Source organism: Manis pentadactyla, chromosome 16 (genome assembly GCF_030020395.1).
Source record: "Manis pentadactyla isolate mManPen7 chromosome 16, mManPen7.hap1, whole genome shotgun sequence".
In the NCBI taxonomy this organism is placed as follows: Eukaryota; Metazoa; Chordata; class Mammalia; order Pholidota; family Manidae; genus Manis; species Manis pentadactyla.
In genome coordinates this window covers 41,764,327-41,786,003 of record NC_080034.1, presented here as the reverse complement: position 1 = coordinate 41,786,003, position 21,677 = coordinate 41,764,327, and the positions used below count along the sequence as shown (strand labels likewise).

Here is a 21,677-nt window from a genome sequence, read left to right as displayed (position 1 = left end):
CTCCCACTGGCTCTGTGTGCTTCCTCCCTGACCACTCCTTCCCCAGCAATCACCCAGACTGTTTATTACCAAACCCAGCATTTACTGAGAACAAAGGAAAACAGTTTGCAAAGAGTCCCGATTTCAATTCATCAAACTTTAGCTAAGGATGGGGAACAGGTGGGTAGCCAGCCCGGAAGTCACCCTCCCAGGGAGGAACCAGCTCTAGGAGTGCAGGACTGTCAGACCTCCAGGGCCTGGCTGGGGTCTCTGCCCAGGAATGTGTGAAGAGGCAGGGCAGAGAGGATGGCGGCCCTCCCAGGCATGGGCCGCGAGCAGCCAGTGGCAGAGGTGACTGCTGAGCCGGTGGCCATCCAGGGGCAGGGAGGGAATGCGTGGTCCACTCTCAGGGGTTGACAGGGGGCAGGGAGCTGAGCTCAGGCAGCAACTCAGGGTGGGGATCCAGGCGGGCCAGGCGGCTCTGCTCCAGGGCAATGGCCTCAGCTGAGTGCTTGCACTTCTCAGAGCCACACTGGCATGTGAAATACTTGCTTTTGATGTCCCAGAAGCGGTCACCGTAGTCAAACCTGTTAGAGGAGCACAAGAGGCTTATAGGACCCAGACCCAGCCGCCAGGTCCACCCCAGAGCAGCCACACCCATCTTCTGACAGGCTCCAAGTCCTCATATAGTTTATGAACTTTCAGTACCAGAACTGTCTGGAAGTTTGTTAGAAATGTAGACCTGGGGACCCTGTTCCCAAACTACACTCAAAATCTGCGTGGCTCAGGCTCAGGCCTGTTCAAACTGATGTCTGAGCAGCTCTACTCTAATGGGTGCCTGGTCTCAGCCCTCCGCACTTCCCACACCTCCCACCATCGCCGGCCTTGTCCCTGCCTCACCCCAGCTCCTCCCCAGTCCGGATGTCTCTGGAACTGAAGAAGGCAATGCGTGGGAACCGCAGGTCCTGGTGCAGCATGAAGACCCGGACAGGGATGATGTTGGGGTCACACAGGTGGTTGATGAAGCGGCTGATGTTGCCATAGTAACGGGCATCAATGCAGTACACCTCTCCATCCTGAGGGGGGAGGGTCTTCACATCTACCACCTCCCAGCTTGCCAGGCCCCCTCCCCAGGTTTCAACCTGCTGACTGGGAGTAGGGACAGTGGGATTTCCTGCCCACCTTGTTGTCTAAGTCAAAGAGATAAGAATCATCCTCTCTCACATCAGCCTCGGCATCGGAGATCAGTTCTCCGACATACCTGTTGGGCAAGAAGTGGTGGTTCTGAAGGTGAATAGGGGTTGTCAGGAGCTGGCTCCAGGCCCCTCTCCCCTCCCAGCCCCATGAATCCTCCTCCACTCTTGGTCAGCTGACCCAGACAGTATGTTTCAATCTCACAGATCAGCACGTCTGGCCTGGGGTGGGTAGGCAAAGCACAGTGGGTCCAGGGCAGGGAGGTCTGACAGCCCCTTTGCCCCAGAGACAGCACATCACCTGGCAGGGGAAATGGGTGGCTCTCTCTGGAGGAAGGATCACGAAGAGGAACATGGGGACACAGGCATGTGAGGGAACACAGGGCACACTCCTGCCAGTTGGGGTACCCCTTGGACAGCTGGACAACAGGCAGGACTGGCAGATGTGGGCAAAGTCCAGCAGGTGTGGGCCAGGGATGAGCCAGAGGAGCAGCAGTGGGAAAGTCAAAGGGAAGGGCCCAAGCCATGCTGAGCCACTCAGCGGGCATGAAGATGCCAAGCCTCTGTGGGTAAGGGGGTCAGTATCTTTGGGCAGTTGGCTTGAGTGGGAAATAGTTCAGGTTTAGATGCTTGGAGATTTGTGGACTAGGAATCACCAGCAGGTGGTGACTCCAGGTGCAAGGACAGGTGAGGAGTCAGGGTGGCAGAAAGGGATGGAGCCACCTACATTTGGAAAGCAGAGGCAGAGGAGCTGGCAGAGGAAGGATGGGTGTGTTGGAGGTGAGGTTGGCATGATGGAGCCAGAGCAAGGGGGTGGCAGATGCCAAGAGAACAATGACTGAGACACTCGAGGCTGGGTGGGGGTATTGTCATGAGGCAGTATCAACAGAGGGGGGAGGGCAAAGGCAGATGTTGGCATGGTGAGCCGTGAGTGAATGGTGGTGAAACTGAGGCCCAGGAGGCCGAGGAGGACAGGGACATTTGTTTGAGCAACATTGAGAGATGACATGATGGAAAGAAAATGGATGAGCCCTTAAACAGGCATATGGGCTGCATTTTTTTTTTTAAAGGAGACCTGGATTAAGTGTGATGGCCGTGGAGTAGGACCCAGGGCCTGGGGAAGCTACAGATGCTGGAAGAGAAAGCGCTGATGGAGAGGGATGAGGCCCCTGAAGACGTGGATAGAAAGGCAGCACCATTACCTCCTGTTTGGCAGACAAGAAAAATGAGGCTCAGAGGTTAAGTAACTTGGCCAAGGATGCCCAGCGGTTGCAGTGGTGGGGGTGGGGGTGGTCAAGTCCAGGTCTGTCTCCAAACCTGGCACTTTTTCCAGTTCAGAAAGGCAGAAGGAGGTGTGTGAGGCTCAGATATATACCCATGGGGAAGAGGAGGGGAGGAGAGGTGAGAGCGGCGTGGACAGATCTGTGGTGTGGGCCTGGGCTGAGGGGGGCAGGCGCGGTCCCTGGCCATGGGGATGGAGGTCAGAGCAGGCTGGCAGAAGATGGCGGCAGTGAGAATTATGACCACCAGGGAGAAGGGCAGAGGGGGTGCTGGGTGCTTGTCCCCCAATCCCCAGGGGACCCCCACCCCCACTCACTCGCAGATGAAGGTCCCCTGGGGGATGGTCTGCAGGGCGCGGACCCCCCAGCCCATCTTGGCTGTTCGGTAGAGCTGCAGTCGCACCCTGGGGGTGGGAGAAAGGGTGATGTTGGGTGAGGGGGCCTGGAAAGCCCTATGGAAGGGGAGATGGGAGTGAGGTGGGGTAGGGGCGGGGCCTCACTTGATGCCACTCTGTACGACCCGGTTCTTGCAGTTTCTCCAACAGGAGCATGCCTGGTTACACTCAAAAATCAGTGGAGGCTCGATCTTGTTAAATTCCTGGAGCAGCCGCCCATCCTGGGGTTAAGCCAGGGGAGGACAAGTGGTTTCTGTGTGATGTTCACCTCAGCTGCCCAAGACTCCCAGAGATTCCCCAGAAAAATCCACTGCTGACTCCATGCCAAAGTCAGGGAGGATGGGCTAAGGGTGGCCACACATGCTCTGAGATCGGAGCAGAGCAAACACACAACCAGCCCCCTGGATTTGCATGTACCTGGGCACAGGCCCATCTCTATTCTGGCGGTGACCCAGGAATCCCAGGGCTTGCCCTGCCCTCTGTGCCACTTCCCCCACAGGGAGGAGGTGAGGGACAAGGTCGCAGGGTGTCAGTTGGAGGCCAGCTTCTCTAAAGCCGTGGACAAGCATCCAGCCAGGGCAAGGGCACGTACCTTGTCATACCAGCAGCGAATGCTAAGCTGGCCGCACAGGCAATTGGAGCTGGAGCAGTCATCCACACACGTGCAGTGCTGGGGCAGAAGGCAGGCTGTCAGCTCAACCCCAGGAGCGGCCTTGGCCCCTTGGCTCCCAGTGCTTTCTGCCCCCAGCTGCTACCCTTTCTCTAGGGTCTGTGTTTTAGGATCATGAGTAGTAATGGTCCCAGGGTGAAGGGGAATCAAGATGTTGCTGATGGGGTGTTCCCAGGGCTACCACGAGCCCCTGTGTTATCTTCATGCGTCCTAGCAAAAGGGCCTCTTCCATAGGTGGATGCAAGCCCACACCAGAGCTCCCTTTCAGCCTCTACCCCTTTGTCCAGGTGTCCGTGTGGGCCCACAACTTGTCCAACTGTACTCAGCAGCTCTGGGTGTCCTTTGGGAAAGCCCAGGCCCTCCCGTTCACCTGCAGGTGGGTGATGTTGCGGTCAATGTTCATGGTGGACGTCTCACAGTTCTCCGAGATGTACTTGTAATCCTCAGGGCAAGGCTCCCCGTCCACGCCATTGACACAGGGAATGGGCACATTCTCATAGCCTCGAGCCACATCCCTGGCAGACGGAAATGGGAGTGGGGGGCTAGGGCATGGGGTAAGAGGGCTCCTCTAGGTGCAAGAGAAGGCTGGGGAAGTTCCTGGGGCATCGGGAGAGGGCTGCAGGAGAGAAGGGGCTGGTTCTGGAGGTTCACTGGAGTGTGGGGAGTAAGGCTGCCAGATGAACTGCAGAACACCCAGTGAAATTTGGATTTCAGATAAATAAATGATTTTTTAGTATGGGTATGTCCCAAATACTGCATGAGACACACTTAGTCTAAAAAAGTATGCCTTGTCTCTGCATCTGAATTTTTAATTTAACTTGATGTCCTCTATTATTTGCTCATCTGGCCGCCCTGGCCCAGGGCCGGGGGTGGGGAGTGGGAACGTGGCTGCAGGTGGTTCTGGAACTCAGTGGCACCTGGGGAGGGGAGGGGAGGTAGTTCTGGTTGCAGAGGGCCCAGGGCTCACCGACAGATGATCTTCTCAGTGCGGATGGCCCTGTTTCCCACCCCGAGTCGAAGCTTCCGGTTGAGCTGGAGCGCAAACCACACATCAGAGCGTTCAGGAGTCAGGTCCCATGCTGTGTCCCCTTCCTTGTTCCGCAGCTCAGGGTTTGCTCCGCGTGACAGGAACAACCTGGGAAGGGACAGGAAGCCTGTGGGGTCTGGGGCTACAAGAGGTGTTGGCAGGGTATCGTGGTGGGACAGGTGGGGGGCTCACAGCACACAGTCATGGTAGCTCTCCCGGGCAGCGATGTGCAGGGGCGTGTCCCCGTGGTAGTTGACAGCATGGAGGTTGCAGCGAGCATTCAGGAGGACCTCAGCGATGGCTGCGCTGCCAGTGAAGGAGGCCCAGTGCAGGCAGATGTTTTCCTCCTGTGGAGGTGGGTTGGGGGAGGGATGGGCGCAGGCAGTAGAGCCCTTGAACCCAGCCTCCACCTTGAGCGGGGCCGTCCCATCCAGACTGAACTCTCACGCACATTGTCGGTGAGGGTGACATCGGCACCCCGTGTCAGCAACATGCGGATCACCTCGATATGCTTATGCTCTGCGGCCCAGATGATGGGTGTCCATCCCCCACTGTCCTGTGGTTGGGGAGGGAGGAGTGAAGGTGGGGCCCAGCAGCCAGCTCTGTCACTGAAGCAGCACACGGTCAAGAGCATAGGCTCTGGGTTCAGAGCCGGAGTGAGTCCCAGCTCCACCACTCAATGCTGCGGGGCCCTCGGCACGTCACTTAACATCTCTGGGTCTCAGTTTCCTCAACTACAAAATGGGACTTCAAGTGTCTATCGGGTAAGACTGTGGAATAATTTTTCTCTTTCTAAAAAATAAAGTATTTTCTAGGTCTGCCCACTCAAAAGTCCTAGAAGCAGTGACCCAACTAGCAACCACCACTCCTAGGTACACAGATTGTAGTCTCTAAAAAACATGTCCCATTGAAAAGAACTAGAGTTTTTTAAAGAATTGGTAGATTCTGATTCTGGGGCGGAAATGTGCTGAAAGGTAAGGATGCCCTTAAGAGCTACTGGCTCATATTAAGAGACACAGGAGCCTAGTTCTCCTCTTGGATGAAGGATGGGAAGATTCAGGAATGAGAATAACAATGATAGACTAAAACACATCCAATATATGAAGAATTAAAATAAAGATCATCATCGGACACTTCGAGAGATCAAGACAGCAACTCACTATACTGAAAACTGGAAAAGGGAAAGAAGAAAGAGAAACAAGTGAAGACAAAAATACAAGTGAAGAGGGAAAAAAGAGACGGGACAGCATGGAGCAGCGTGGGGTTCTGGGAAAGGGAGAGAAGTCAGCTGAGGCTGAGAGGGGGCTCGTAGCCCGGGACCCTGAGGCAGGCTGGGCAGGCAGCCGAGCCACTGACCTGGGCATTGACGTCCACCTGTCCCGTGCTGAGCAGCAGGCTCACCATCTCCAGGTTCCCGATCTTGGCTGCGTGGTGGAGGCAAGTGGAGCCATCCTCCTCCTGAGGGAGATGTGGGCAGGTGAGTCTTCCAGCTAGCGCCTCGTACCCAGGCCCTGACCTCCAGCCCTGGCCCAGGGAGGCACCGCACCTTGCTGTAGACGCAGCCGCCACGCTGCACCATGTAGCGTGCCACTTGCAGGTGGTTGTTCACCACGGCCTCCATCAACGGCGTCCGCTGCTGCTTATCCACCGCATTGATGTTGGCTCCAGCCTACAAGAAGCGGGCACGAGGGCTAGCACCTGGGCAGGCCGGGGGAGGGGAGGGGGTCCAAGGGCCTGTCAGTGAGGCAGAGGGCCGGCCTGTGCTGACCTGCAGCAGCACGTGGCAGATCTCCACGGAGCCCTTCTGGGCGGCCGCGTGCAGGGGTGTACGCTTGCTCTGCTGGTCGCTCTGGAAGTTGGGGTCCAGGTTGTCCACTGCGGTGAGAGCCCACCACACCAGGAGAGGGCGGGACAAGTGGTAAGGAACTAGGAGGTGGGTGGTACCTCCTCTAGGAAGGCTTCTCAGGCCCCCAACCTGTGCATTTTTTGTGCTTGCCTCCACCATGACACTTATCCCAAGAATAGGGAGTTACAGGCACTGGCTCTGCTAGACTGCCGGGCCCTGGGCAAAGTAGCTAACCCTCTGGGCCTCCGCTGGGAAGGCTTATGGGAGTGAATGGGTATAAGCACTCAGAATGGGGCACACTCCTCTGTGCTCGCTGTCACCACCGTCCCCGTGTTCATGGGTCATCAGTGCCTCTCTTCCCCACTGTGCTTAGGACTTTGGGGCAAGGACGGTGACCTTCACTACTGCACTCCTGGCCTGGAGCCCAGTGCTGGGTATACAACTGGCGCTAACCCAGGTTTGCTGAACCAGTGCGTGGGATACTCACACAGCATCAGGATCACCTTCTGCAGCTCCCCCTGCTTCACTGACAGGTACAACTGCCGGGGGTGGAAACGGAGTTTCTTCCGCCTGCCATGGTTGGGGGGAGGTCCTCAGATCTGAACACCAGCCTCAACACCCAAAGATCTGCCCTTGCAGCCCCAGCCCTGATTTCTGCACCCACTCACCTCTCTGACTCCTGGATAACCAGGGCCTTCTCCAGGGCCTCGCGGCCTGGCCCAGGTGGCAGCCCCACAGCTGAGAGGCAGCCTCCATTGGGCAGGGTCAGGGAGGGCCCCGAGCTGTCGATGGTGTCAGCCAGGGGGTCACAGGGTGGGCGCCGGGGCTCCCCATGACCCCGCATCCGGGCACTGTGGAGTAGAAGGTGCTCATGTCTAGGGGAAATGCGGACGGGGCAAGGAACAGACAGTAGGGAAGTGGGGTGCAAATACCTGGGCTGGGAAGTGTCCGCTCTCCCAGGGGCATCCTGGGCCAGGGGTGGGGGGACAGGAGCTGCAGTGCCAGCTGGTGGGGTCGTCCCATCCCCGCGGGGAATGGTCACCTCCTGGGCCTCAGACGCATCCTCCCCACAGTGGGGACAGAAGACCATCCCATTCAGCTGGGACACACAGGCCTTGTGGAAGCGGTGGGCCACACGGAAGTCGGGGTGGCACTCCAGAAAGGTACCCTGAGAGCCAGGAAACAGGGTGCTCAGTCTCCAAGAGCCCCTTCCCCTGAGGGGCACACCACCTGTCTGCCCCACTGGTCACTTACCGCCGTACAGAAGTAGCCACAGCCCGGGCAGCAGTGGTGTTTGACCATGCGAGCGCGGTGGGTCTCACAGAGCACCATCAGTGCTACGCGGCTTGATGGCCTCATGGTCTCTCGCTTGAGGATTGCAGCGCTGCAGCCGGACAGCTATGGCAATGAGGATGGTTGAGAAGAGGGTGAGGTTGGGGCGTGGGGCTGATCCCCCTGCACCTCTCCTACCAGCTCATGGGCCCACCTCTCCATCCACACTCTCCGTGGCCATGCACTTGTGCCCCGCTCTCTCACTGATGCGGTCAATCTTGGGTGCCTCCATGCGGCAGCTGCAGAGGGGCAACTCCTCAAACCCACGCTCTGTCTCCAGAGAAGACGTGTCATTGGACACCCCTTGGACAAAGGAAAAAGAGCTGAGGGAGGCCCTGCTCCTCACCTATGGGGACCCCTGGCGGGGCCTCTCATCCCCGCCCTGTTTTTCTCTTCCTGCTCCAGAATCCCAAAGCCTGGCCATGGACACCCCAGCTCCAGTGGGTTCCCCCTCCTCCCCATTCCGTTTGGCTCTGAGGCCTCCCCCTAGTAGCTTGCTATCCCGGCAATTGGCAATTACCAGCATGGTTGGGGGAGAGGGTCCCCTCGCTGGGCAGCTCCAGGGACCCCAGAGGGACCTCCATGTACTCACTGGGGCCTGAGGAGCCCACACCATTCACTCCTGACACAGAGACAGAGAGAGTGAGAGTGCGAGCTCATGGGTGCCTGGACACATGAGTACATGCAGGTGTATATGAGCGTGTGTCATGCACGCTCCCTGGGGGATGGGAGGGGGGGGCTGGAGGAAGGGATCCCAAAGCAGAGGAGCCTCCTCACCTCGTGGCTCCTTGGCCCTTGGAGGCTCCCGTTTCCGCCGTTTCCGTGACGGCTTCACCCATGGGCTGTCCTTCCGCCATTTCTTCTTGGCTTTGCGCCGGCCACTGGAACCACTCTGAGGAGGAGGAAGAGGCAGAGAGCCTGGTGCCCACCCCTCCTCTGAGGACTAAGACCTCTCGCCTCCAGCCCTACTCCTCTGGGAATGCCAGCCTCTGGCCCTTACTCTGTCAGACTGATTGCCGGATTCCTCCTCTTCCTCTTCTTCTTCCTCTTCCTCCTCTTCCTCTTCTTCTTCCTCCTCTTCCTCCTCTTCCTCACTCAGTTGTTCAGCCAGAGCGTCAACCTCAGACTGGGAGACAGGCAAAGTGGTGCTGGGGAAACAGCAGTCTGCAGGCCACAGTTCTCTCATGGGGGGAACTTGGGAGGGAGAGAGGCAGAGCAGGACATATCCAGCCCCAGAGTTCAGTGAGGTGGGATAAACACCACCAACTGCAACCCAGGGTGGCTCCCTGACGTGGGCAGAAAAGGAGGGAAAGGGCTACAGAGAAGTGGGTGTGGAGTATTACACAGTAATGAAAAAGGAATGCTCCAGTTATGTACAACAATGTGTGCGAACCTTGGCAACACAACACTAAACAAAAAAAGGTTAGTTCCAGAAAATAAACGTATAGCATGATACTCTTTTTATAAATAAGCAAGATTACTAGTGGCTGCCAAAGTACTGGATGAGAAGCTAATAAGCAACTTTATTACCAGGATAGGTTGATATCACCTGAATTCACTGATCAATCTTAACATCACTAATAAAAGGCCAAATGTTCAATAGCTTCTGATATCATGAAACAAGAAGCTCACACACAGGCCAAGTCTTCTCATGCAAAAAAAAAAAAAAGGGCACCTGAAGCTGATCATGCTTCTAGATCTATCAGTTTACAAGAAATATTGAGGAGACAGGAATGTGACAACCCCCCCTGCCCCACCAAACCAGGCAAGTCCTAAATGTAAGGATTTCTGCAAGACAACTGACCTGGGTTCTTCAATTAAAAAATGGCAAGAAAAAACACTTTTTAGAAGATGAAGGAACCTATACATCAAGAGAGACCTAGACAAATGTCAATCAAATCAATGTGTGGTGCTCACCTGAGTGGACAAGAACCTATTTTATGAACAGTTGAGGAAATACGAACATTGACTAGCAGCAAGGTGATGGCATTAGAGTCATCTGTTCATTTTTTTGAGTGTGAAAATAGTAATGTAGTGATGTTAAAAAACAAAGAGGCCTTATGTTTAGAGATACACATGGAAAGATTTCTAGATAAAATGGTATGATGTCCAAGATATGCTTTAAAATAATCTATTAGCTGTGTGTGTTGGGGGAGTCAAGATAGGTTGTGTACTGAAAATTGCTGGAGCTGGGTGATGGCTACATGAGGCTTAGTATTCTATTCTTTTGTGTGTATTGTGTGTGGTATTGAAAGTTTCCATGATAAAAGTTTAAATGAACAGCAATGCAGGCAAGACTAAGCATTATATTGCATAGGCAAACACCAAACCAGGAGCAAAGGAATAAACAAGCAAACAAACAACAAATAAACAACAAAATTGGATTCTAAAACCAAAGTCCAGGATAGTGGTTGCAGGGCAAGGGGATGGAATGGCATGGAGCACACACCAGAAATATATTATAGATGGTGTGAGGCAGTGAACTAGTGAGTGGTCAGAAGACAAGAGAGAAAAGGGGGCAGAAGACAAGAGAGAAAAGGGGGCAGAAAAGACTGGAGTGAGCCCTGGAGGGGCCAGGGGCCTGCTGGCTGGGAGCAGGCCAGCTCCTTCTTACCTTGCTGTCAGAATCCACACGCTCATCCACAGAGTAGGAGTCATAGTAGAGACTGAAGTCATCCCCCACCACTGTCTCCCACTCCTCCAAGGACCTGGGGTCCCCCTTGTCCAGGGTCACCTCTCCTGACCTCCGGGCAGAACTCAACACCTCAGGCTAAAAAAAGATCAGAAAGGTCAAAGCTGCTGGCACTCCCCCTCCAACTGCCTACTTCCCTGGTGGACAGGATGCAGCCCTAGCCGAAGGGAGCAGCCCCCCAGGTGGAGGGACCTTGTTCCCTGCCTCCCCAGGCTCACCAGGCCACCGCCAGAGTTCAGCTTCCTCCTTTTGGCCACATCTGGAAGGAGAGAAAGAGAGGAGTGAGGCTCTTACTCTAAACCCTCAGGACAGGCCTTGTCAAGCCGTAGGTGGGTGGAGGGCGGGACTGACCTGAGGTCACCTTCCCCAGCGAGTGCACGTCATCACTCATGCGGAAATGCTGCACTTCAGGGGGCCGCTTCTCAGGGACTGGGGGCTGGGGGCCGAGAGGGAGCATACTTAGGGTCAGGGAGCATCTAGGGTTCTGTCTGGATTAGCTCGGAGCCCCAGATGGGGGTGGGATGGTGAACTACACCCTCAAAAACTCCATCTGAAGGTCCAGTAACCAGAACAAAGCACTAACAAGAAGAGCTGTTTCCCAAGAAAAAGTGTGTCAAGCACTCCCACACCTAACATTTCTCTCTTCATGCACACACAGAAACAGGCCCCTTTTCCCCCATTTTACAGATGAAAAAACAAAGGTTAAAAAAAGCCTTGATCAAAGCTACCCTAACCATACCCAGAACAAAATAATACCAGGAGCCCTGAAAACGTTGTCATAACACTCCTTAGGTTCTGGGACCTTTGCCATTTCCCCCATCTCCTCTGCAGGGATTTGCAATAAAACCTTTAAAAATGGAGCTGGGGCAATTTCAGAGAAGGGAGGGAAAAGTTCCCTTGGGGCTTGCTTTGGGGTAGAAAGGAAGAGTGATTTGAAGGTTCTTTATGTAGTCATTACCATAAGAATAATAAAGACACTAACTACTAGTCCTTTAACATGTCTCTTCTACTCCCCTCTCCCCAAGAATCTAAACTCCAGGAAGACAGGAACCTGTTCGTTCACAGATTAAGCCCCAGCCCAGAATCTGAAACATAGTAACCCCTTGATAAGTATATGAAGTCACGACTGCATTAGAAAAGGCCTGAAGCTAAACTGTAAAAAAAAATCCACAAGGGGTTTGCAGTTATTATCTCTGTCTCCCCCCACACACACCCCCGGCTCCCCCCAACCTCGCACAAGTCTTCTCCCTAATCCTCACCTGTCCATTTCCTGGTTTGGACATGGTTTTCCTGGCTCGGTGGACCTTGGGTTGCCCCTCCAGGTTGGTTGTGGTGGGCAGGGGTTCAGGGCCTCCTGCTGCCATTCCCTGGGCTCCCGGCATACTCAGCAGCCTCATTGCCAAACTGTGAACCGATGGCGGTGATTTTCCGGCCCCTGTCATTGACATCTTGGCTCGGCTGGGACAGGCACCCCCCTTGCTGGGGGAAGACGGGAATGATTTTGTGGCATGACCTGGAAAACAGGGCGGCAGGCAGAGGCAAGATAAGAGAATAGGCAGAGCCAGAGGATACCCCACTCACCCCCCAGAATCCCCAATCTCTCACCCAGCAGGAGGCGGCCCCCATGGAGGTCCCCATCTCCCTCCAGATTCTCAGGTTCATCCCCAACGAGAGGTATGGCCCCTACAGGGGTATCAGCCCCCTCATCGCCTACAGTGACAGTAACAGAGGCTGGGGATGAGGGGCCAGCAGGCTCCAAAGAGTCAGGGTTGGCCTTGGGCAAGGTCTCCTCACTCCGAGGGGTGTCTCCTAAAGAGCCATGAACTGTAGAAGAGAAAAAGTTGAGGGCTTAAGGGCTCAGGGAATCCTGTGGTGGAGGTGAAGGTCCAGCTGGGCCTGTTTCTGCTGCACTCACCTCTCTCAGCGGCTCCTCGAGGCTCCTTCTCTAGCACCAGCGCCCCCATCTCAGTGGGGGCCTCCCCCTGGAAGGGGACACAAGGGATAGGAGGGCTGGTCAGCCCAGTAGTAAGTTGGGGGGCCCAGGATGCCTGGGCCCTGGGAAGAGAGAGCAGGCTCCGGGGCCTACCTCTTGCTCTATGGAGACCCCCCCTCCCGCGGCCTCGGCTGCCCGGTGGGACCGCTCGACCCCTCCCCCGGGCCCGCATCAGCCCCCTCCCTCTCGGTAGACCCCGAATCTCAGAGACCGAGAAGAGAGGAGGGGGCGGGGGCGGGGCCTCAGCGCCCCGGCCCCGCCCCCTCCTCCCGGCTGCACGCGCTGCTCCCCCTTTGTCCCCCAGGCCGCGGGGACCCCGGGCACCAACCCCTCCAGGGCCCGCTGACCCCCAGCCCGGTGGACGGCCCCTAGTGCCCCTTGCGCGTGCTCCTGGGGCTCCGGAGCCCGCTGCCCACTCGGGGGCAGCCGGCGGCTGCATGCGCGTCTCCGTGCCCACTCCCCCCACCTCCCACCCCCTGGTCCCCTCATCCGCCCCCGGTGCTGGCCCTCCGGATTGCTGCAAGTCCCGCCCGGGCCCCCCGGCCCCGTTGCACCCCCGGAGCATTGCACGGGCGCGCGCTTCCCCCGGGCGCGCGCGCGGGCATGCACCCGCCTCTCCCCCTCCCCTTCCGCACCTCGGCGGCCGCCGCCGCTGCAGCTCCCGCCGCCGCCGCCATCGCCGCTTGCGCGGGGGCTGAGCCGGCGCGCGGCCGTCCCGGGTCACGTGGGCGGGGGAGGGCGAGATAGGCGGAGCCTTAAAGGAACCACTAAACGCTTTCTGGCCATTTTTCCCCGAGAGCGGCCTCGTAGATGGCAGTGGCTGTCCTAAACTGGAGGATGTAAGGGAGAATTCTTGCCATTCCTGGCCTCAGTTCGGCGGGGAACCAAAGGCGAGGCTCGCCTGGGGCTCGGTGTGGCCTCTGCATCCCCACCTGGTTTTACGTAACGAGCGGAGCGTGTGAGATTCCCAGCTCTCTACCGGGGCTCTATTTTCAATCCAGTCCTCGTATGCTTCTCCCGCCCCTAGTTGTGTTCTAGTTTGTGGGTCACCAGATGGAAGATTCAGTCTTAATTTTGGCCTCGCTTCTCTCACGAGCAAGACGGAGGCGATAAGGACACGCGAAGGACACCTTTACACTCAGCTGTTCCTAGCATGCTGCTTCATATGAAGTCCTTGGAGCAGTGTCGTCCCCTTTTGAAAAACTGAGGCTGAATGTCTCTTCTATTTATGTGAGACATGTTACGCCACTACATGTGCTAGAGAGCCAGGTAAGTCCCGAGCAATTCAAGCGTCATGACTGTTTGGTAACACTCTCTAAGTAGTTTTTTGCCAAACACTTCACAACCATAGGCTCCATGGGTCACAGTCCAGCTGAAAATGAAGTATGAATTATATTACACCAAGATACACAACCCTGGTAGCGGTATTTAGGGTACCATTCCTTTAGGTATTACATTCTGGTCGAAGTTTGGGAAATATCTATGATTTCACACGCAGTATCTGACACAGGCAGGTGGTAGTTGGGGTGTAGGGCAACTGAGGCCATTTCAAGGCCTTCTGGGAACTGTAGTTCTCTTTGGTTAAAAAGTATTCCAGAGCTTTCTGGGAATTGTAGTCTTGTCCATACCCTAATTCAAGCATTGTTTTTCACCCAACCCAAAACGCCCAAATACAAGTTTCTGCTTACAATTTCAGTGGGCACAGTGATCACACCTATACCCCATCCCTGACCCTGATACTAAACTCCTCAAATAGAGGCCATGTGTTACCACTGCCAATCATAGAACATTGATGCTGTGAGGTATCTGCCAGGTGTTGAGGTTGCAGAACTGGGAGGGTCCTTGGCCAGAGGAGCCCACTTGTCCCGTCAAAGCTCCTTCAGGCATGGGACCACATGAGTTGTGACCTTCAGGTTGAGCAAATGGCATCAGAGGGAGAGGCTGTCTAGTGTGAGAGAGTCAAATACACGCAGTTGTCCGACAGTATAAAGAAAAAAAGTTTTTTATTTTGTGGAAAACAAAAGCAGAAAAACAAAAACCCCAAACTCCAGAAAAAACCCTAAAAAATACGTTTTGTTTTCTTAAAAAATACTGTATAAGTCTCTACTCCTCCCCCACCCTCAAACAGCCCTTCTTGGGTCCTTTCCTCTAAGTGCCCTACCCTCCCACCCCCACCACTAGTCATCGTTCTTGCTATTGTACCCCACTTCCCAATATCTACTGAAGATGCTCACCCTTATATTCTCTTACCTGGCACCTGACTTTATCTTCCCTAGAATTTCATCGAGCCCTGTTCCCACAGTCCCACCCCTCAGCATGCAAGAACCATCTCCCGCTTCTTTTTCTGGGATTCAATAATCCTTTCCCCCCACCACTCCCTCTCCCAAGGATCTATTCTATGCAGGAGCGGGTAAGCTGCTGCCTGCCAGTTCCCTCCCAATTCCCACCCACCCACCCTCTACCTCAAGAAATGTCAAAACCTCTCCCTGGGCAGCCTTAGCCAGGAATAAATCATTTTCCAGTCTTTTTTCCTACTCATTTTATAAGACCCGTTCCCTCCCTCCACATATCCATGCACTTCTAAGAAGAAATTCTTTCTCAGGGAGCCAGTATTCCCTTGGCCTTCTCAAAGAACCCTTACCCTCTCCATCCTTTTCTTCTGAAGAAGCAGTCTTCTCACCAAGGAATCTTTGGCCCCCCCTTCCAGCCTGCCCACCGTACCAGCCTGTTCCCGACCCCCCACCCCCCCTATTCTGCTGGGCCAGGAGCCCCATTCCAACCCAGCCCAGGGATCCCTGCCTCCTGGCCTCTGTGCCTGCCCTGCTAGCGGATGAGGACGTTGATCTCGGCCACGCTGGCCTCCAGCACGTTCTCGGCGGTGGTCTTGCCGTGCTGCTCCTTGAGGTGCCGCCGAATGGCAGGCTTGTGGGCGAAGCGCACGTCGCAGTAGGAGCAGCGATAGGGCCTCGCTCCCGAGTGCAGGTTGAGGTGGTCGTGCAGCGTGGACTTCTGCGTGAAGCACTTGCCGCAGATGCCACATGAATGCGACTTGACGCCGCGGTGCACATTCATGTGGCGATTGAGGTTGCTGCTGTGGTTAAACTGCTTGCCACAGCGCGGGCACATGAAGATGAAGTGCTGTGCCCGCATATGGAAGACTAGCTTCTCCACACCCTGGAACACTTCCGGGCACTTGGTGCACTTGATATTTTTCAGGGGGTTTCCGCTGGAAAAGCCCCCAGGCAGGGGTCCTCGGCTGCCCCCCGCCCCCAGGCTGCCCCCCGCCCCCCGGGCAGCCATGGCCACCGCTGCTGCCTCCACCAGGCCCGAGGTGGCCCCCACGCTGGCCCGGCCTCCTGGGATCAACAGTAGGCCCTCTCCTTCCGCGTCCTCAGACAGGCTGTAGCAGGCTTTCACCACACCCTGCGGTGGGGCCACAGTGCTGGGGGGCACACTGCTCTGGGCCAGCTCCCCAAGGTGGCTGCCCACAGAACCCCCTAAGCCCAGACCTCCTCCCAGGCCTCCGGGAGGTTTGAGCCGGTGTGCCACCTCCAGGGCCGACTCCACCTTGACGATGCAGATGTCAGACACATCCTCGTCCTCATCCTCATCCTCTTCCTCGGCCTTCAGTTCCAGGTCCTCATCCAGAGGGAACTCCAGCTTCACAGGCCGCAGAAGTGGAGGGGGCAGAGGGGGTGGGGGTGGGGGCTTGGGGGCTGGTTTTGGGGTCCTGGAAGGAGGGAGGAGGGACTTGTTGGCACTGACACTGCTCACAAGGCTGGCATCGCTGACCCCATCCTCTTTGAGGCCTATTTTGGGCTCAATGAACTGGCTGAGAGCATTCCGGCATTTCTCTACCACGTGCTCCATCTGTAGGTAGGAAGCTGCCGTCAGGTAGTTGACGATGTCCCTGACGGCAAATTCCAGGGCACCAGTATAGCAGGAGAGGAGCAGGTCGGCCACAATACGTGCACTGTGCATCAGTGAGACCTGCAGCTCAGAGCTGGGGTTCAGCAGGAACTGGTCCCGCAGGAAAGGCGAGCAGGCAGCCAGGATGACCTTGTGGCCGCGGAACTTGAGGCTGTCCGCCACAATGGTCACGTCGCAGAACCGCTCCTCTGCGCGGAGCTGGTTCATGTTCCGCAGCGTAGCGGCCTCGTGGCCAGGCAGCTGGAAGCGCAGGACTTCCACCCCAGAGGCCATTGTGGCGGGGGTGGGCAACCCTGGTTGGGAAGGAAACCAATCAGAGACAAAGGTCTCTGGCTCTCCTAAGCCAAGTTTCCAGGACCCTCGCCCCCATTCTTGCTTTGCTCCCCAGTTTCAGAGCTCCCAGTCTTCAAACCTCTTCCTCAGTTTCCCCAGACCCCGAGAGGCGCCGTCCCTCCAGAGGATGGAGGCGTGGCTCCCGGGGGCGGGGCAGCGGCGTCCCCACCCCCCAGACCGAATGCCTGCGAGAATGGGGCAAACTTCGCGGCTCCAAAGGGGAAGGTCGGAGGAAGGGGGAGCAAAGGCCTGGAGCTCCGGCGTGATCCGGGTTGCAGCCTCTTCTCACTTCACCTCCTTTACCCGCTGCCTCATTCCTCCGCCCCCCGCTGCACGTTTGCACGTCCTTTCCCCCTCCCCCGCCGCCTGCACGCATCGTGCACGCCTCCCCCAACGTTCAGAACTCCGTGGCACGCCCCCCCCCACAGCCCCACGACCCTGAGTGCACGCGCCTCTCACCTGGCTGGGTTCCGCGCGCTGTTTTTTCCCCCCCCTATTTCCCCCACCCCCCCGGGGCCGCAGCGCCCCACACACGGGCAGGGCCTGGGCAGCGCGCAGGCGCGGGGGTGCACGGGGCGCGCGCGCGGGGCCGGCTCCGCGTGGGCGTGAGGGGGGAGGGGCGGGGGCGGCTCGTGCCGTGTGTTCCAGGTCCCGCGCGCGGCGGTGTCGGCGAGAACTCGGGGAGGAGGAAGAGGGGAGGGAATTAAAGGAGCAGGATTCCCCCTTCCCGACCCCCCTTTCTTCACCAGCCCCCCCACACATGGTTAAAGGGCCGGACGGCCAGGCCTCCTCTTTGGCCAGTATTATTTGTCCGCCAGAGCGGAAATACGTTCCACACCCCTTCTTTCTCGCTCCCCCTCCTCTGTGCCTCTGGGCCCCGCGGCCGTCTGCGCGTGCGTGCCAAGTGCCGCGCAGAGGCCCGCTTGCCCGGCCGGCCCCCGCCAGCTCCCCGCTGCTCCCGGCGGCAAGAGGCGCCCCCCAGTGCGCGCCCCCGCCCGCCGGCACCCCACTCCGGCCCTGTCCCGGAGGGCGGTGCTGCCACCTGCTCCCGGGGGTGGTGCGGCTCTGGCCCAGCTGTGCAGAGCGGGGCCTGGGTTACAGCCGCGGCCCCTCTCAGGGCCCCAGTCCGCCCCGCGGCTCTTAGAGCAGTTGGTCGCTGTTGTCCACGAGTGCATCTCCAGTGGAGTGTGTTCACTGTTCTTCCAGCCACAGCTCCAGACTTTCCAACTCTTCTAAAGCTAGTAACCTGCCTAGCCCTCCTGGCCTAAAAGATGTTTTAACTTCGTACAAACAATCCAGTACCCTCAACTTTCCTCTTTTCTGTATCATAATCGTGTAAAATCACACCCATCGTCTCCTCCCCTCTAATCTCAGGAGTGATCCCAACTTCTTGCCAAGGCAGACGTTCTCCACTTGTACTGTCGATGACCTTGCCCATTTCACCCTGACTATATAATTAGCTCTAGTACTAATTATTCTAATTATGCGATTATTTATATTAGTAAGATTCTACTAATTTTTCCAACTGCAACTGTCCCCCTGACCCCGCCCCTCTACCAGACTGACAAGGTCAGAACTCTACCACCCTAAACAAAACCTCCTTTCAACCCTTTACCTCTGCCTTTTCATTCTCTGTCACTTCCAGACTAAGCTGCCCTCTCCACAGCTTCACCACCAGCGTTTATTAGCGCCTTGAACACGGCCTTCCTTCCTTCCATTTTCCTTGAACCTTTCATACCCACACTCACTTCCCCATCTAAGTCCAGATGGAGAAGACCCCATTTCCTGACAATTGCATTTGTTTATTACATCCTCTGGGGGACTAAGAACATTTTCCTTACACATCAATTTTGATGAAACTGCTCGTTATGTAATACTTTCAGTATTTGGTTTCTCCGTAAGATTGTAAACTTCTTGATGGCCGGAATGGTGTCATGGATTATGTTTTGCAATTAAAAGTCATGCAATAAATGACTGGTGAAGTCATACTTCTTCAGTGCAACCAGGCTCCATCCATAAAATGTTTCTGACTTAAACTGAATTCCTGAACTCAAGGGATACCCTTTGGAGAGAGAGTGGGGTTAGTTTTCAGGTGGTGCCTTGACTCCTTGCCTTTCCCTTTTAAATTCTCTGACTTTCAGGCGTCCACCCAGTTCTTATTCTAAAATGCCCTCTTGGTAGAAATCTCCTTTGAAGTCAGCCCATGTGGATTCCAGAAAGAACATTAGCTTTTGTGTCAGACACACCTAGGCTCAAGGCTTTATTCCACTCCTACTAAGAGAGGGCCCTTGGGCAAGTTACTTAATTCACAGCATCTTTATCTTTGAATTGGTGGCCCTGATGCCTCACTGGGCTACTTGTGAGGTTTAAGTGAGCCAAGCAAACAGTAGGTGCTGAATTAGTGACAGCTCCTTTCCCCTTTGCCTGATTGGGAGATAGACTACTACATTTTTAAAATAACTTTAACAAAAAATCCTGCTTCTCAGTGTCATCTCTTCTCAACAGAATTTCTCAAGAGAATAGTACACACTCCACTGAGAGCAGACATACAAAAAACTGTCAAGGTAAGAATTTAAGTTAAAGTTTTTGTATTCTGTCCCCTTCTTGCTACTTCTCTTTTCTGGAAGTGAGATGAGACGGGGGGATGAGGGGTGGGGGTGCTAATCTCAGCGTTTAAGACAGCTGGTCCTTGGTGGCAGGTAGAATTGAGAACTAATGAGTCCTTCAAGTACCAAGCCCACCCACTTACAGTGTTAAGTGCAAACAGTTGTGCCCACGTCTATCTTTTCCTGTATAGTCTGGGTGGAGATGTTGTAGGGCTGTTTTCCTACATACCCCACTTAGGGTAGCTAGAGTTTTGTTGCTTGGTTTCCAATTTATGCTAGTGTGATATGAGGGGCTCTCATGTCCTTGGCTGACAGTACCAAATGCCCTGGTGTGGTTTCAAGAACAGGTACATTCGGGATTCCTAGGGGGCTTTAGAAATAAAATCTGACTAGGGAATAAGGAACAATTAGAAGACAGAAAGTCTAGGTTCTAGTCCAGGTTTGAAGTTATCAAGGCTCCAGAGGTGTCAGTATTCTCTTCAATGAGATGGAGGGATTGTCCTCTGAAGTCTTTTCCAGCCCTGTGAGTCCATAAAAGTTCAATGTGAAAAGGGCTGTGTGTAGTTTTGTGTCTATGTCTGGGAGAAGTGGTCAAGGGCTAGCTAGCTTGTGACAAGCAATAATACTCTTGGTTACTGATTGGAGGTGAGCAGTGGCCTAGATCATTCACAAATGGTAGAAAAAGTTAGACATTTCTCTGAAGCATTCAAAGTATTTTTGATAGTGGGTTTACTTTTGCAATGTGCTTAGCCCAGATGAATAACATAATTCCTTGGGCAACCAATAGGAAAGAAGGAGGGGAGTCAGCCCTGGACTTTTTAATCTGTAGACTGATAAAGCTTTTCTTGTATTACAGCAAAACCTCCAACTTCTCCCCTTTTCTCCTTTGACCCGCACTCAGTTCTAGCCTTACTGTAGGAACACTAGTGAAAACTGCTGCTGTCTCAGGCGATGGCAACAGGGGCTCACAGCTTGAGAAAAAAAACTGTATGAAAACAAAGGGCCCGCACTGCTCCCATCTGTTTGCAAAACCACCTTTCCTAAACTCCTATTCAGCCCCTGCAAAGTACTCCCTTCCCGGACCACTCCTTCAAGCTGGCTTCTTCTCTTGCGTTGTACCTCAGGTTCCCCTGGCTCCTGGAACCTCCTCACGGCCTCTGCCTCCTGACTTAGGCTTCCCTCCTTCTCCTGCCTTAGATGGAATTTAGTTCTCCCTGCAGCCCACTACCTCCCCTCCTCTGATCCCTGACACGACACCCTCCCTCCCATGCTCTACACTGGTCTGGGGAAATGATGGCCGATTCTCCCAGCTCCTTGTTAGTCCCCAGAATGGGACTCTTCCACGTCACCAAACACGCTTCTCTCCCAGCCCTGCTCTGCTACTCCTGCCTCTCCTTGTTGCCCCAAGCAGCTGACTCCAGGCCTGTGGTGCCTGGCCCAGGCCACCTTTCCCAGGCCTGCCTGTGACATGCAAACGACCTAATCCACACTCCAATTAAGAAAAAATTGTCCAGTTTATGTGTGTGTGGGTTTTTTTTTAGAGAATCATTTGTATGGTTCAAAATTTAGAAAAGTGTGAGAAGGTACACAGTGAAGGGCCTCCCGCCTGCCCCAACCTGTTTGCGTCCCTTCAGCAACAGATAGTACTGGTTTTTCTTCCAAACTTCTTGACCTCCTTCCAGCAATTTTTATCTTGACTCCATTTCATCCACTCTTCCCAGAATCACACTCTGGTGATTATCAGCATCTGAAATTTGAAAACCAGCACACACTCTCTGAGCAGCCCTTAGATAGCTCGGTCCTGGGGGGCAGTGAATGTAATTGCTCCACCCCCCAGGGAGACCTCCAGTCACCCAGTCCTCCCTTTTCTTTCAGACCCTCCTCCCTCCCTCCCTGTCCAGTCAAGACACCACTCGCAGGCATCACTCAGCGGCTCGGGGCAGCTGGGAGAGCCCTCTCCCCTCCATGGCCCCTTGCAACCTCGTCCACTCTCTGGAGTCCCGTTCCCCACTCCCAGTCCCCCTCTCTCAGTAGACATGTCTCTGAGGCTCCAGGGCCCTCCTTCACACCTCCCCCATGTCTTTTTTTAACCGGTGGCCGTACTTCCCCTTCCTTAGTTCCAGAGCCTGCTGAAATCCAATCCTTCCTTCCTCCATGCCTTTCCTGACCTTGCTCCATTTCCTGTCCTAGGCTTTAACACTTACCCCCTTTACTTTAAACTCAGACAAGTCTTTGCTACGTTAAAAAAAATTCTTCAATCTGTTCCCTCTCTGGCTCCATCTCCCCTCCTCCCTTTGGAACACAGCCAGCCTTCCTAGTGTTCACCCTTCACTCTCTTCACCCTTATCCTCTCTCCTAAAATTTTCATTGTGAGTATGTTATACATGTAGAAGATCATATA

At 55.2% G+C, this 21,677-nt stretch overlaps 3 protein-coding genes across 7 annotated transcripts in view; 1 reads left to right on the top strand and 2 right to left on the bottom strand.

The window, feature by feature from the left end:
* Positions 1-110: 110 nt before the first annotated feature.
* EHMT2 (euchromatic histone lysine methyltransferase 2) lies at positions 111-13,125 on the bottom strand. Of its 4 annotated transcripts, XM_036875484.2 has the most exons (28): positions 13,043-13,125; positions 12,330-12,396; positions 12,020-12,238; positions 11,674-11,927; positions 10,766-10,850; positions 10,633-10,673; positions 10,337-10,492; positions 8,723-8,848; positions 8,500-8,614; positions 8,243-8,344; positions 7,877-8,025; positions 7,645-7,788; positions 7,323-7,558; positions 7,059-7,241; positions 6,878-6,960; positions 6,313-6,419; positions 6,091-6,213; positions 5,901-6,002; positions 4,996-5,100; positions 4,737-4,891; positions 4,485-4,652; positions 3,888-4,032; positions 3,440-3,517; positions 2,953-3,068; positions 2,770-2,856; positions 1,162-1,240; positions 880-1,055; positions 111-566 (listed from the first exon to the last, which is right to left on the bottom strand). In XM_036875484.2, exons 1-28 carry the CDS (start codon positions 13,082-13,084, stop codon positions 386-388), a joined length of 3,624 nt encoding a protein of 1,207 aa, XP_036731379.2. In that variant the 5' UTR covers positions 13,085-13,125; the 3' UTR covers positions 111-385. The 4 variants fall into 4 exon arrangements, with proteins under 4 accessions (XP_036731379.2, XP_036731380.2, XP_057349675.1 ...); XM_036875485.2 differs by lacking the exon at positions 8,243-8,344; XM_057493692.1 differs by lacking the exon at positions 13,043-13,125 and having other exon boundaries at positions 12,330-12,972.
* Positions 13,126-13,215: 90 nt separating this feature from the next.
* Positions 13,216-21,677, top strand: part of C2 (complement C2) — a 35,754-nt gene continuing 27,292 nt past the window's right edge. For both annotated transcript variants that reach the window (XM_057493697.1, XM_057493696.1), the window contains exons 1-2: positions 13,216-13,349; positions 13,504-13,676. The gene's annotated coding sequence lies outside the window, so the exon portion shown is untranslated. The remainder of the gene's footprint in view (positions 13,350-13,503; positions 13,677-21,677) is intronic.
* ZBTB12 (zinc finger and BTB domain containing 12) lies at positions 13,702-17,340 on the bottom strand. Its single transcript, XM_036875504.2, has 2 exons — positions 17,130-17,340; positions 13,702-16,630 (listed from the first exon to the last, which is right to left on the bottom strand). The coding sequence occupies exon 2, from the start codon at positions 16,608-16,610 to the stop codon at positions 15,231-15,233; it is 1,380 nt and encodes a 459-aa protein (XP_036731399.1). The 5' UTR covers positions 16,611-16,630; positions 17,130-17,340; the 3' UTR covers positions 13,702-15,230.

What these genes read in the sequence shown, in the direction of transcription:
- EHMT2 (XM_057493692.1), bottom strand. Translation starts at nt 12,972, where the DNA reads ATGCTCCGGGGGTGCAACGGGGCCGGGGGGCCCGGGCGGGACTTGCAG. An exon ending in GTGGCTACTTCTGTACGGCG is followed by an intron (nt 7,559 to 7,644) that starts GTAAGTGACCAG and finishes CCTGGCTCTCAG; the next exon opens with GGTACCTTTCTGGAGTGCCA. An exon ending in ACTGAGAAGATCATCTGTCG is followed by an intron (nt 4,033 to 4,484) that starts GTGAGCCCTGGG and finishes TCCGTCTGCCAG; the next exon opens with GGATGTGGCTCGAGGCTATG.
- ZBTB12 (XM_036875504.2), bottom strand. Translation starts at nt 16,610, where the DNA reads ATGGCCTCTGGGGTGGAAGTCCTGCGCTTCCAGCTGCCTGGCCACGAG.